The 12463-nt window shown below is 43.4% G+C and overlaps 2 protein-coding genes across 2 annotated transcripts in view; both read right to left on the bottom strand.

Moving 5' to 3' along the window:
- Window positions 1–1372, bottom strand: LOC107704226 (sodium- and chloride-dependent GABA transporter 1-like). The gene is made up of 2 exons (XM_016507114.1): window positions 1124–1372; window positions 1–1027 (listed from the first exon to the last, which is right to left on the bottom strand). The coding sequence occupies exons 1-2, from the start codon at window positions 1262–1264 to the stop codon at window positions 773–775; spliced, it is 396 nt and encodes a 131-aa protein (XP_016362600.1). The 5' UTR covers window positions 1265–1372; the 3' UTR covers window positions 1–772.
- A 10726-nt stretch (window positions 1373–12098) lies between these two features.
- The window catches only part of LOC107704221 (sodium- and chloride-dependent GABA transporter 1-like), a 6513-nt gene continuing 6148 nt past the window's right edge, over window positions 12099–12463 (bottom strand). The window contains exons 13-14 of the mRNA XM_016507107.1: window positions 12190–12242; window positions 12099–12125 (exon numbers count right to left, since the gene is read on the bottom strand). Coding sequence (XP_016362593.1) covers window positions 12099–12125; window positions 12190–12242 — 80 coding nt within the window. The remainder of the gene's footprint in view (window positions 12126–12189; window positions 12243–12463) is intronic.

Genomic DNA, 12463 nt, shown 5'->3' on the forward strand with positions numbered 1-12463 from the left:
TTTTTTTTTTTGTTGTTTTTTTGTTCCCTGTGCTTTACAAACTACACATTGGCAGGCATAGATTTGTTTTTGCTTAAGTCTATTATTTTGGTCCTTGGTCTCAACATTAAAGTACAAAGCATTCTAAAAATAATTCTAAAAATGTTTTAATCACATACAAGTATTTCTTACTTTTTTATCTCAGAAAAAAAAAAAAAAATAGTAACAGTCTTTCTCAACAAAAATCTCCAACAACACGTGACGGGTCACCCAAGGGCTCTCTGCCTATTAGAAATTATTTGTGCTTTAGACACAGGGCTTGCTTGATACACCTTGGTTATCCAAAAATAACCCAGAATGTAACATAATCTCTCCCAGTTTCTCATTGACACTCCCACTTTGTCCCCATTGCAACATAGAAACAGTACATACCTCACATAAATAGCTTATGCATTGCAAAACAATGCACTGTCCTTAAATCTAACTCACAGTATAACCTTAGTAGAGACAAATTCACATAATACATAGTACAAGTCATTTAACACTGACACGCTTTGCTTCACATTTGAAAAACGTACAGAATTCATTTGTGTAGGTTTTTCAAATGCAAGTGTTTTTGTGTTTGTGGTTTTTTTTTTTTATATATTTATTTTTTTTACTTTTGCTTTTTTCATGTTTTAGCTTGATTATGTATGACCCCTGGAGGTAGATGATTCTATTACTGTATAAACATGGAAGTCTTCTGTGTTGTTAATCTTTGATTGCTCTCTGCTGTGGTTCACTTCTACTGGTTTTAAACATTGGCATCATTGCCAGGGTTAGTCGAAGAGGAACTATCAGCCTGCGGCTGCATCTGCGTCTGCGTCTGCGTCTGCGTCTGCGGCGGTTGTTGCAGTTGCTGCGGTGCTTGTGGTGATTGTGGTTGCTGTGGTGCTTGGTCCGGTTGCTGCTCTTGTTGCGGTGATTGCTCCATCTGCAGCTGCTGTTGGTCTGGCCCGTTCTGCTGAGCACGCGTGACTGCTGGAGGATGCAGCATTATCCTGATCCGCTGAAATGAGCCCAGAACCAGCTCCAGTGAGCACAGATATACCGTCTATACCACTCGTTATTATATTTACTTTCAGCTCTAAATGAAAACAGTTACCTCTTTATATGTTCCCTTCAGGGTGAGGAACATGTAGCCCATATAACCAGGTATGAGAACCATAGAGGACAGAGCCATGAGCCAGCCCACTCCTTGCCCCCATTTAGGGAACACATAGTTGTTCATTGTAAGAGGAACCATTTGCACCGCACTGAAGAGGAACACGCCCTGTAGAGAAGCTCTGTTTACAAATACTGCAGTTTTCACATAATTACACCATTATCTATAATTCATGTGATTCATACTTCTAAAGACTGCAAGACTTTAAAAACATTCTTATCACAGTCAAGGAACAGGATACCCAAACTCTAAAAAATGCTGGGTTCGGTCTGTTGGGTCATTTTATTGGGTTATTTTTAATATTTTTACCCAGGTGCTGAGTCATTTTAACGCTGGGTTATTTTTTTTAACCCAAATGCTGGGTTCAGTCTGTTGGGTCATTTTATTGGGTTATTTTTAATATTTTTACCCAGGTGCTGAGTCATTTTAACGCTGGGTTATTTTTTTTTACCCAAATGCTGGGTTCAGTCTGTTGGGTCATTTTATTGGGTTATTTTTAATATTTTTACTCAGGTTCTGGGTCATTTTAATGCTGGGTTGTTATTTTTTTAACCCAAATGCTGGGTTCAGCTTGTTGGGTAATTTTATTGGGTTATTTTTTATATTTTTACTCAGGTGCTGGGTCATTTTAACGCTGGGTTCAGCTTGTTGGGTCATTTTATTGGGTTATTTTTCATATTTTTACCCAGGTGCTGGGTCATTTTAACACTGGGTTGTTGTTTTTTTTACCCAAATGCTGGGTTCAGTCTGTTGGGTCATTTTATTGGGTTATTTTTTTATATTTTTACCCAGGTGCTGGGTCATTTTAACGCTGGGTTATTTTTTTAACCCAAATGCTGTGTTCAGCTTGTTGGGTCATTTCATTGGGTTATTTTTAAATATCTTTACCCAGATGCTGGGTAATTTTAACGCTGGGTTATTTTTTTTAACCCAAATGCTAGGTTCAGTCTGTTGGGTCATTTTATTGGGTTGTTTTTAATATTTTTACCCAGGTGCTGGGTCATTTTAACGCTGGGTTATATATTTTTTAACCCAAATGCTGGGTTCAGTCTGTTGGGTCATTTTCTTGGGTTGTTTTTAATATTTTTACCCAGGTGCTGGGTCATTTTAACGCTGGGTTATTTTTTTCTACCTAAACGCTGGGTTGACCCTGTCTCCGATGAAACTTCTCAACAACGCAGCTGCTGAGAGCACAGGCTTTTTAGTCAACAGGAGAGAGCAGTTCTCAGCCCCGCCACCGCCGATTTCTTGCACTCTTTCTGGGAAATAAAGCTTTGTATACATTTAATTTATTTATCTTTTATTTATCTTTAATGTGGTGTAAATTATATTGTTTTACGCAACACAACATAAGGACGAGATCATGTCAGTCAGCTGTGTCAGCAGCGGTCATTTCGCACTGGAAAAGCCTTTGCCTTGCATAACATAAATGGATTTTATTCATTATAATACTGAGTGTAATTTAATTTTATGTTAAAATATGTTCCCTAATCTCAGTACTGTTTGTTTTTGGGCAGGTTTTGGAGTCAGTCACGCCATCTCTCAGCTACGAGTGAGACGCGAGGCTGCGATCTAAAGTTCGCAGTTCCCCTGTGTGGCGAGGGGGGCGTGGTTCAGCGAGGTCTGCAACGGGAGAGAGAGGCAAATGATAAACACCTGTGTCTCGTTTCAGTAATTGGTGTGGAGAGACCGGATAAAAGCCACCAGTAATCGGAAAGCAAGGGAGAGAGACTGACTGGGAACTCGAGCCACACGGGGAGACTGTTTATTGGAGAAGGAATTGTATGCGGATTTATATTCTGAGTTATTGAAAGCGCAGTGGGAGCCACTTCTTTTGTTTGTGCCAGAGAGCTTTAAATAAAGCACGAGTCCCAGTCACGCCGACCCTGTCTTCTTCCTTCCACACTTTGAACCACATCACACTGGTGCCGAAACCCGGGAAGGAAGAAGAAAGCCGCCGCCATCATGCAGTCCCCGCCAGGATCGCCATTTGCGGAGGTCATCCAATTCACCAGGAACACCATCAGGCACTGCTGGGCATGAGGGACGATCAGGAACGGTGTTTCCGAGCACTCATCCAAGCCCAGCAGGAAGACTCTGGAGCTGGATTGACCGGGAGCGAGTGAAACGCGAGGCTGCGATCTAAAGTTCGCAGTTCCCCTGTGTGGCGAGGGGGGCGTGGTTCAGCGAGGTCTGCAACGGGAGAGAGAGGCAAATGATAAACACCTGTGTCTCGTTTCAGTAATTGGTGTGGAGAGACCGGATAAAAGCCACCAGTAATCGGAAAGCAAGGGAGAGAGACTGACTGGGAACTCGAGCCACACGGGGAGACTGTTTATTGGAGAAGGAATTGTATGCGGATTTATATTCTGAGTTATTGAAAGCGCAGTGGGAGCCACTTCTTTTGTTTGTGCCAGAGAGCTTTAAATAAAGCACGAGTCCCAGTCACACCGACCCTGTCTTCTTCCTTCCACACTTTGAACCACATCACACTCCTGAAGTCAGCCGCCGCCATCATGCAGTCCCCGCCAGGATCGCCATTTGCGGAGGTCATCCAATTCACCAGGAACACCATCAGGCACTGCTGGGCATGAGGGACGATCAGGAACGGTGTTTCCGAGTGCTCATCCAAGCCCAGCAGGAAGACCGCGAGCTGTTCCGGAGCTGGATTGACCGGGAGGTTTGGGCTACGGGAACTCCATCTGCCCCAGCCCCGCCCACTCACGTGCCTCTCAATAAGATGGGTCCCCAGGACGACCCTAAGGTGTTCATAGACCTGTTTGAGGGACCAGTGCCACCGCCCGACATCGCTGAAACAGGCCATCCAACTGGCGGAGGACCAGATGGTGGCATGCCCCGGGGTCGGCGAACCCCTGCCATCTGTCTCTCTCCCTCCAAACCTGCCCCTTTTTCCAGATCCAGAGGGAATCTCCCTCCATGAGCCCCACCCCGGTGGAGGAGTGGTCCAGGGACAGAACCAACAGCTGCCCTGAGGGCGCCACCCAGGGGGGCGGGGTCGACCAGCATCAGCCCAGCCGCAACTCCCGTTCCTCCGCTCTCTCCACGCCAATTCCTTGACCCGCTTCCTGCCACTAGGGCAGCGGGGAGGCCTGGGTCGGCCTGTTGGCGTTGCGGGGACCCAGGTCATTTTATTGATCGGTGTCCAGTGATGGAGGTGGGGACACTGATCCGGGTCCCGGATGCCCAACAGGCTGCTCCCGATCAAGCTGGCCTGTACCAAATACCCATGAGTATCAAGGGGGGTACGTATCAGGCTTTGGTGGATTCGGGATGTAACCAAACCTCAATTCATCAAAGCCTGATTCAGCCGGAGGCATTGGATAAGAGCCGCGTGGTTAAGGTTCGGTGTGTGCACGGGGATGTGGTGAACTACCCCTTAATGTCCGTGGCTATTCAATTTCGGGGACAAAAGCATAGGGTAGAGGTTGCAGTTAGCCTGCACCTCGGACATCCGCTAATTTTGGGAACAAATTGGCCAGGTTTTAGTGTATTATTGGGGCATTTATGTGCGGATGTCTCTTGGGGGAAAGGAGAGCGGGGAAGGGGGCGGTCACACAGGTAGGAGAAGCTGAGCCGGGACCAATGGGAACTGAGACAGGGGAACAGAGCGCTGTTGAGAGGAGAAACCTCACAGAGTGTGATGATTTTCCCCTGGAACAGTCTCAGGATGAAACGCTCAAAAACGCCTTTGAACAGGTCCGTTCCATCGACGGGCAGCTTCTCCAACCGACTCGACCGCTCTCCTATCCTTATTTTGCTATTTTAAAAGACAGGTGGTATCGAGTGACCCAAGACACTCAGTCAAAACAAGATACAACCCAATTATTGGTACCAAAAAGCCGTCGGGAAATGCTTTTCCAGGCGGCTCACTGTAATCCGATGGCCGGACATTTAGGACAAGCAGCAACACTTAATCGTCTAATGACCCGATTTTTCTGGCCGGGCATTCATGAGAATGTGCGCAGGTGGTGCGCGTCTTGTCGTGAATGTCAGCTGGTGAACCCGCCGGCCACCCCAAAAGCACATTGTGCCCTCTCCCTCTTATGCAGGTCCCCTTCGAAAGAATTGGCATGGACCTCATCGGGCCATTAGAACGATCTGCACATGGGCATCGCTTTGCATTAGTCCTAGTGGATTATGTAACACGATACCCAGAGGCAGTGGCGCTCCGCAGCATTTCCGCGAAAAGTGTAGCGGACGCATTGTTTCATCTAATCTCCCGGGTGGGAATCCCAAAAGAGATTCTCACCGATCAAGGCACGGCGTTTATGTCATGGACTCTCCGCGAACTTTACGAACTATTGGGCATTAAATCGATTCGCACCAGCATTTATCACCCACAAACAGACGGTCTGGTCGAACGATTTAATCGCACATTAAAAACCATGATTCGAAAGTTCGTTCATGAAGACGCCAAAAATTGGGACAGATGGCTGGAACCCCTCTTGTTTGCCGTGCGTGAGGTCCCCCAAGCCTCCACGGGGTTTTCCCCCTTCGAGCTTCTCTACGGACGTCAGCCCCGCGGGGTGTTGGACGTTCTAAGAGAAACTTGGGAGGACGGACCTTCGGACAGTAAAAATGAAATTATGAAACAGTATGTACTGGACCTGAGAACAAAACTCCACACTTTGGGGCGGCTCTCTATGGAGAATTTGTTACAGGCTCAGGGCAGACAAAGCCGGTTGTATAACAGGGGAACCAGATTACACAAATTTGCACCGGGAGAGAAAGTACTTGTATTGCCCCCAACTTCTAGTTCCAAATTACTCGCCAAGTGGCAAGGACCCTTTGAGGTCACACGACGAGTTGGAGATCTCAATTATGAGGTAGTACGATCAGGCAGGAGCGGGGCACATCAAATTTACCATCTCAATCTCCTTAAAAAGTGGAGCGAGGTGGAGTCAGTGATGTTGGCGATGGCGGTGAGTGGAGAGGAAGATCTCGGGCCAAAAGTGAACACTAAAAATCAATCTCTCACTCTGGCCCCAGGAGGAGATCACCTCTCGCCCTCACAACTCACTGATGTGGCCAAGTTGCAAGCTGAATTTGCAGATGTGTTCTCGCCCCTGCCTGGTCGCACAAACCTCATTCAGCACCACATTGAGACTGAGCCGGGCGTGGTAGTGCGCAGCCGGCCGTATAGTTTGCCGGAACAAAAAAAAAGGTAGTTCAGACTGAATTAGAGGCGATGCTAGATATGGGAGTAATAGAGGAATCCAACAGTGATTGGGCGAGCCCGATAGTTTTAGTGCCTAAAACGGACGGCTCGGTCCAGTTCTGTGTGGATTATCGCAAGGTGAATACTGTGTCGAAATTCGACACATATCCAATGTTGACGAATTGCTTGATTGGCTGGGTTCTGCTCGATTTTACTCGACACTGGATTTAACGAAAGGATATTGGCAGATCCCCCTATCACCTATATCCAAAGAAAAGACAGCTTTCACAATGCCGTTTGGATTACACCAATTTGTTACGCTTCATTTCGGGTTGTTCGGGGCTCCGGCCACCTTTAAGCGGCTCATGGACCAGATATTCCGACTGCACACTGCGTATGCCGCTGCCTATTTAGATGACATTATCATCTATAGTAACAACTGGCAGCGTCATATGCCGCATCTGCGGGCTGTTCTGAGATCGCTGAGAGGGGCCAGACTAATGGCCAACCCGTAAAAGTGTGCGGTTGGGCGTGTGGAGGTCAGGTATCTGGGCTTCCACTTGGGTCACGGACAGGTGCGTCCCCAAATTGATAAGACGGCAGCAGTTGCAACCTGTCCGAGACCCAAGACCAAAAAGGAGGTGAGGCAGTTCCTGGGGCTGGCAGGATATTATAGAAGGTTTGTACCTAAGTATTCGGACCTCACCAGCCCGCTGACTGACCTCACTAAAAAGGAAGCACCAGACCCGGTCCAGTGGACGGAGCAGTGCCAGCAGGCTTTCACCCAGATAAAGGCTGCTCTGTGTGGCGGGCCGCTCCTTCACTCCCCTGACTTTTCTCTCCCTTTTTTATTGCAGACTGACGCGTTGGACAAGGGGCTTGGAGCGGTACTGTCCCAGGAGATAGATGGTGAAGAACAACTGGTGCTGTACATCAGTCGTAAGCTCTCGAAGAGAGAGAGACGATGTACAGCACCATAGAAAGGGAATGCTTGGCGATAAGATGGGCCGTGCTCACTCCCCGCTATTATCTCCTGGGATGGGAATTCACTCTATGTTCGGACCACGCGCCCCTGCAGTGGCTCCACCATATGAAGGATACCACCGGGCGGATCACCCGTTGGTATCTGGCATTACAGCCCTTTAAATTCAAGGTGGTCCACAGGCCGGGGGTGCAGATGGCTGTAGCTGACTTCCTCTCCAGAAATGGTGGGGGGGGGCTGCAGGCCGGAGGGCTCCCCGGCCTGAGTCGGGCGGTGGGTGTATGTGGCGAGGGGGGCAACAGGAGAGAGAGTCAGGAGACGAGCGGTGCGTAAGTATGTCAAGTGCAAATGATAAACACCTGTGTCTCGTTTCAGTAATTGGTGTGGAGAGACCGGATAAAAGCCACCAGTAATCGGGAAGCAAGGGAGAGAGACTGACTGGGAACTCGAGCCACACGGGGAGACTGTTTGCTGGAGCAGGAATTGTATGCGGATTTATATTCTGAGTTAAATAGAGAATAAATTCAATTTGTCTTATTTATTTGTCTTATTATTTTGTCCATTGGTGTTCTTGCTTAATAATACATTCATCTTTTGATTATTACTGTCGCCTATAGTAATTATGTGTGTGATTTTTAATTTCCAGCCCATTTTAAGCCAGCAATATTATAATTTTTATATTAACGTAAAAATGTTTAACCCAACCAGCTGGGTCAAAATAACCCAGCATATGTTCTGTCCAATATTTACCCAGTGCTGGGTTGCCAAATAACCCAAGTTGGGTTGTTTTTAACCCAGCATTTAGAGTGTATGGGACAAATAAAAGTGTAAAAACACTGGGATCAAATTTGTGATTAAGAACAAGTGTCATTCTACACAGCAGAGGTAATGTTCCTCATTAACATCAGCAAATAATAACTTTAATTATCAACAGCTGATACTAACTGACACTATCAGATGAGAACACAATCTGAACTAAATTGAGCTTGATAATGACACTAACTTTGCAACACTGTCGCCATTATTAAACTGAACTGAATCAACATTATCTGACTTGAGCTGAAGAATGAAACGATGGCTATTTGTAGAACTGCTTATAGCTAAATTGAAGTTGTATCATAATTGATGGACTTTGCTAAATTGAGTTATTTTCCAGCTCATTAATGTTACATTACTCTGAAAAATAAAATAAAATCTGCCTTGTAATAAAGCAATATATAATAAATGTCACCTGACTAGACTAAAGCCCTATTCACACGGGATTAGTATTACCTGGTGACCTCCAGTCATTTGTAATAATTGCGGAGGTTGTCTGTGATCTTAATCCCGTGCGAATCAGCCATGTCTGTAATTTGTAAAGTAAAAATTCCCCCGCAAATGACCTACCGTATTTTGCCGACCACAGAGGTCCTGTGATAATATTAGTCCCGTGCGAATCGGCATCTCTGTGATTTGGCCAGCATTTGGCGGGTATTTTTCGAGGTTTTTGTTTCCTGTGCGCCTTTTTATCCATCTTTGCGAAGAATGGAGCTGTGTTGGAGTGTTCTGATAATATTTTGGGTGCTGTCATATTGCTAGAACTATACAATTTGCAGAAACAGAAAGCTGAAAAGGTTTCGAGGTTAATGTGTTACAAATAAATCAAGCATAATATCTTGAGATATTATTTTAACCTGGTGAAATGTAAATGACACAGGGCATGAATCTATATTAGTTTCTTTTTTTAAAGCCATCTAACCAGACCATAGAACGGGACTCTCAAAGCCTTGACATCCAGGTATCCGGGAGATAAGAAAGTAAATTTCAGTAAGTAAAAAAATTTCAGACAGTAAAATCACAGGCTTCGCTTATCCTGTGCGAATACACCACACAAAATTCAGATGTGGGGGGGTAATTTCAAAATCAGATAAGGTCCCCAGATAATACTAACCCTGTGCGAATAGGGCTTAACTCACACTTTTACACTGACTGTTATGTTTCAACACTTCAAATAAATCTGTCAGAATGGCCAGCCCTGTGTTTCTGACTATTTTTCTACATTTTTTACGTTTTAGATTTGACATAGCTTTCTAAACAATGAATATAACATATATAAAAACATTACTTGTTCCTCTAAAAGTCATTTTTCACTTTATCTTATTAGTTACCACGCTTTTAATGTTTGTCACAAAAATGGCGAGAGCTTTTTCAAAACATCTAAATCTGATTGGCGAGCTTTACGCAATCAGGGAATCAGGGTGCATATTGTTACAAAAAAAAAAGTCTTAGTGGGCAAACCTCAGTCAAAACCTGCAATGTGAACCAGGCTTATCATATCATATCGTATCTCATTTCCATAATTAAAATTTAAAATTCAAATGCAGTATGCTGCATTTTTACTTTAACTCATCCATTTCTGTCTAATTTAAACAGGGTTTACAAAATAAAATCATTGTTTTAACATACATTACTATGCATGCTAAAGTGGCGATATATGCCACAATGCAACTTGTTAGCAAAATAACTAGGTTGTCACTTTCAGTGTTGGGAAAAGTTACTCTTAAAAGTAACGCATTACTGCATTGCTGCATAAAAAAGTAACTAATTGTGTTACTTAATTTTAATTTTTATGTAAAGTAATGCATTATGTTATTTTTGTGTTACTTTTTGTCACCTTGCTTATTTGATTTTTAATAACAAAAAAACAGAAAAGGTATATTTTTGGCAACTGTAAAGACAATTTCACACCAAAAGAGAAATGAATGAGCCTTGGGCTGAAAGAAGTGCCTCTGCCTCTGCACCTCACTCCCAAATTCTCTCAACACAGGGACAGGAGAGCTGTCAGTCAATAAAGGGAAACACAAAGTAACTTCCATTGCTCATCTGAAAAAGTAACTCGGATATAGTTTAAAAGTAATGCGTTACTTTACTAGTTACTTGAATAAAAGTAATCTGATTACATAACTCACGTTACTTGTAATACGTTACCCTCAACACTGGTCAAGTTTGTCAGGTGGCATTGCTAGCTGACAAATTTATAGAAAATAAAAATTTGAGTAAAATGTAAAAATAATACAAGCACAGGTGTGATTCTGAAGCTAATACATAGTATCTATCTATCTGTGTGTGTGTGTGTGTATACATATATATGTATATACATACATACATGTTAGTCATGTATGTTTACATTTGTTAGTCATGGAAACCCTGATGTCGTCCCCGCTGCAATTGGAGCGCTTAGCCAAGCGCTAAATACCCTCTACGTGTTTTTGCAGCGTTGAGCAATGTAACCAATCACAGACATATCTGTTGATTTCTTAAACGCAATGGCCAATCAGAAACGTTTTGTAAGAATTCACTCACCGCTGAAAGTGCTGCAGTTTTTAAGTGCAGTTCTGCACGCTCGTGAATCATCTCATGACTAAGTGCAGACGCGATGTAAATAGAGATTCATTGTGCAGTTTAGAGAGCTTCATTGATTATAACGGAACTTTGTAAGATCGCAATGAATGAAGATGAGTGACGCTTTTTAGTGATAAAGGCTTTGCGCACTTTCTAGGGCAGTGGTTCTCAAACTGGGGTACCCCTGGGGGTACGTGAGGTGACGGAGGTTGTACGCAAACAAAATTCTGAGTTTTGGCATTCATTTAATTCTACCCCAACTTAAAGTAACATTAAAACTGAACATGTATTTCTGACAAGCAAAATGCCGCTTCTAATGTAAAAACAGGAAAATGGGAGTACCGTAACCAGTCAAATACATGATATCCAATCAGCTTACCTTATCTTTTGCGGTCAAAACTGACTGCATCCACACAAGCAGTGTGCATGTGATAGGATTCCTGCGGAATATGCTTCTTTAGCAAATCGTGCTACTGTTCAACGTATCTTAAAGTAGATCTTCACTTAATAGCATGAAGAACAAATATTGACACGCACTGTAGCCTACATTGAGATCGATTTAAACTCTCTTCGATACCCTGTGCGAGTTATTGTTTTCATGTTTAAGATACGAGCAAGAATGCAAATTTCCCTGAATATCCAAACAATGGCAAATGTGACAATTTTTACAATAGTTCAACAAAAAAGGTAATATAAAGTGAACATTTTACATTTTAAATGTAGCCTACATTTTAAACAATATTGTCATGTTTGTTCTATTTTGCAACTAAATAATAGTTCCAACGAAATCCTTATCACCTGGTGTGCGTCTCCAAGCAACATACAGCAGTGTTTCGTTAGTGAATGAATCTGCTGCTTTGAACGATTTGGAGAGTCAGTGATTAATAACCCATTCATAACTACAGCATTTTGCTTCGTTACTGAATGAATGAATGAATGAATGAATGACGCGGCGCCTGGCTTATTAAGACAACAACTTGCCGCCACCTATTGACGGTTTTATTTTTAAATCTACAAGTATCACTTCGATTTGCCATCATTTATTGCTTTATTTAAAAAAATATTGCTTTATTTATTATATTAATAATACACTTAATGGAATGTTAAGAATATGACATAAAACATGACATACAATTAATGGCTACATACACCCTGCAAAGTTTCGGGAATGACATCCACATATTTAAGCGGGATTCACTCTCGAAATAGCAGTGATTGGCAATGGACGGAACATAAAATATGTTGATTTAATTCTGGAACCTGTCCTGGCCAAACCTCCACAGACAGCGCGCGTCCCGAGCGAGATCTAATTCACAGACCAAAAGCGTGTGTAAACTTTATTGAGATCGGGACATATCAACCAGTAATTTCATTTAATTTCCAGTAACAGACGGTTTCGCCTTTGGTAACAAAGATTCAAAATGGAAACATTTCAAGTGACACGGGAAAAAAGACATGGAAAACTTCAGTGAACATCAGAAAAGCAGTGTGCACATTTCTGGTAAACTTGTTCACACCTGGAATTAAATGAAATTTGAAAGGGATAGCATTAATTCACAGCAACTAAGTTGCAACAATAGGATTGACGGATTCATCTATCAATACATGCATTCATTCATCTGAAGCAGTACTGAGGATTAAAGGATGCTCTCCAAATCAGTCCTATCAATTTCGAAAAATTGACCCTTATGACTGGTTTTGTGGTCCAGGGTCACACACACACACACACACACACACA

The sequence above is a fragment of the Sinocyclocheilus anshuiensis genome, unplaced genomic scaffold (assembly GCF_001515605.1).
Source record: "Sinocyclocheilus anshuiensis isolate Anshui unplaced genomic scaffold, SAMN03320099.WGS_v1.1 scaffold1878, whole genome shotgun sequence".
NCBI classification, from domain to species: Eukaryota; Metazoa; Chordata; class Actinopteri; order Cypriniformes; family Cyprinidae; genus Sinocyclocheilus; species Sinocyclocheilus anshuiensis.

Bases quoted from the DNA above. Each gene is read 5' to 3' on its own strand.
- LOC107704226 (XM_016507114.1), bottom strand. From the start codon at position 1,264: ATGGTTCCTCTTACAATGAACAACTATGTGTTCCCTAAATGGGGGCAA. The intron at 1,028-1,123 runs GTAACTGTTTTC...GGCTCATTTCAG, and splicing joins TGAAGGGAACATATAAAGAG to CGGATCAGGATAATGCTGCA.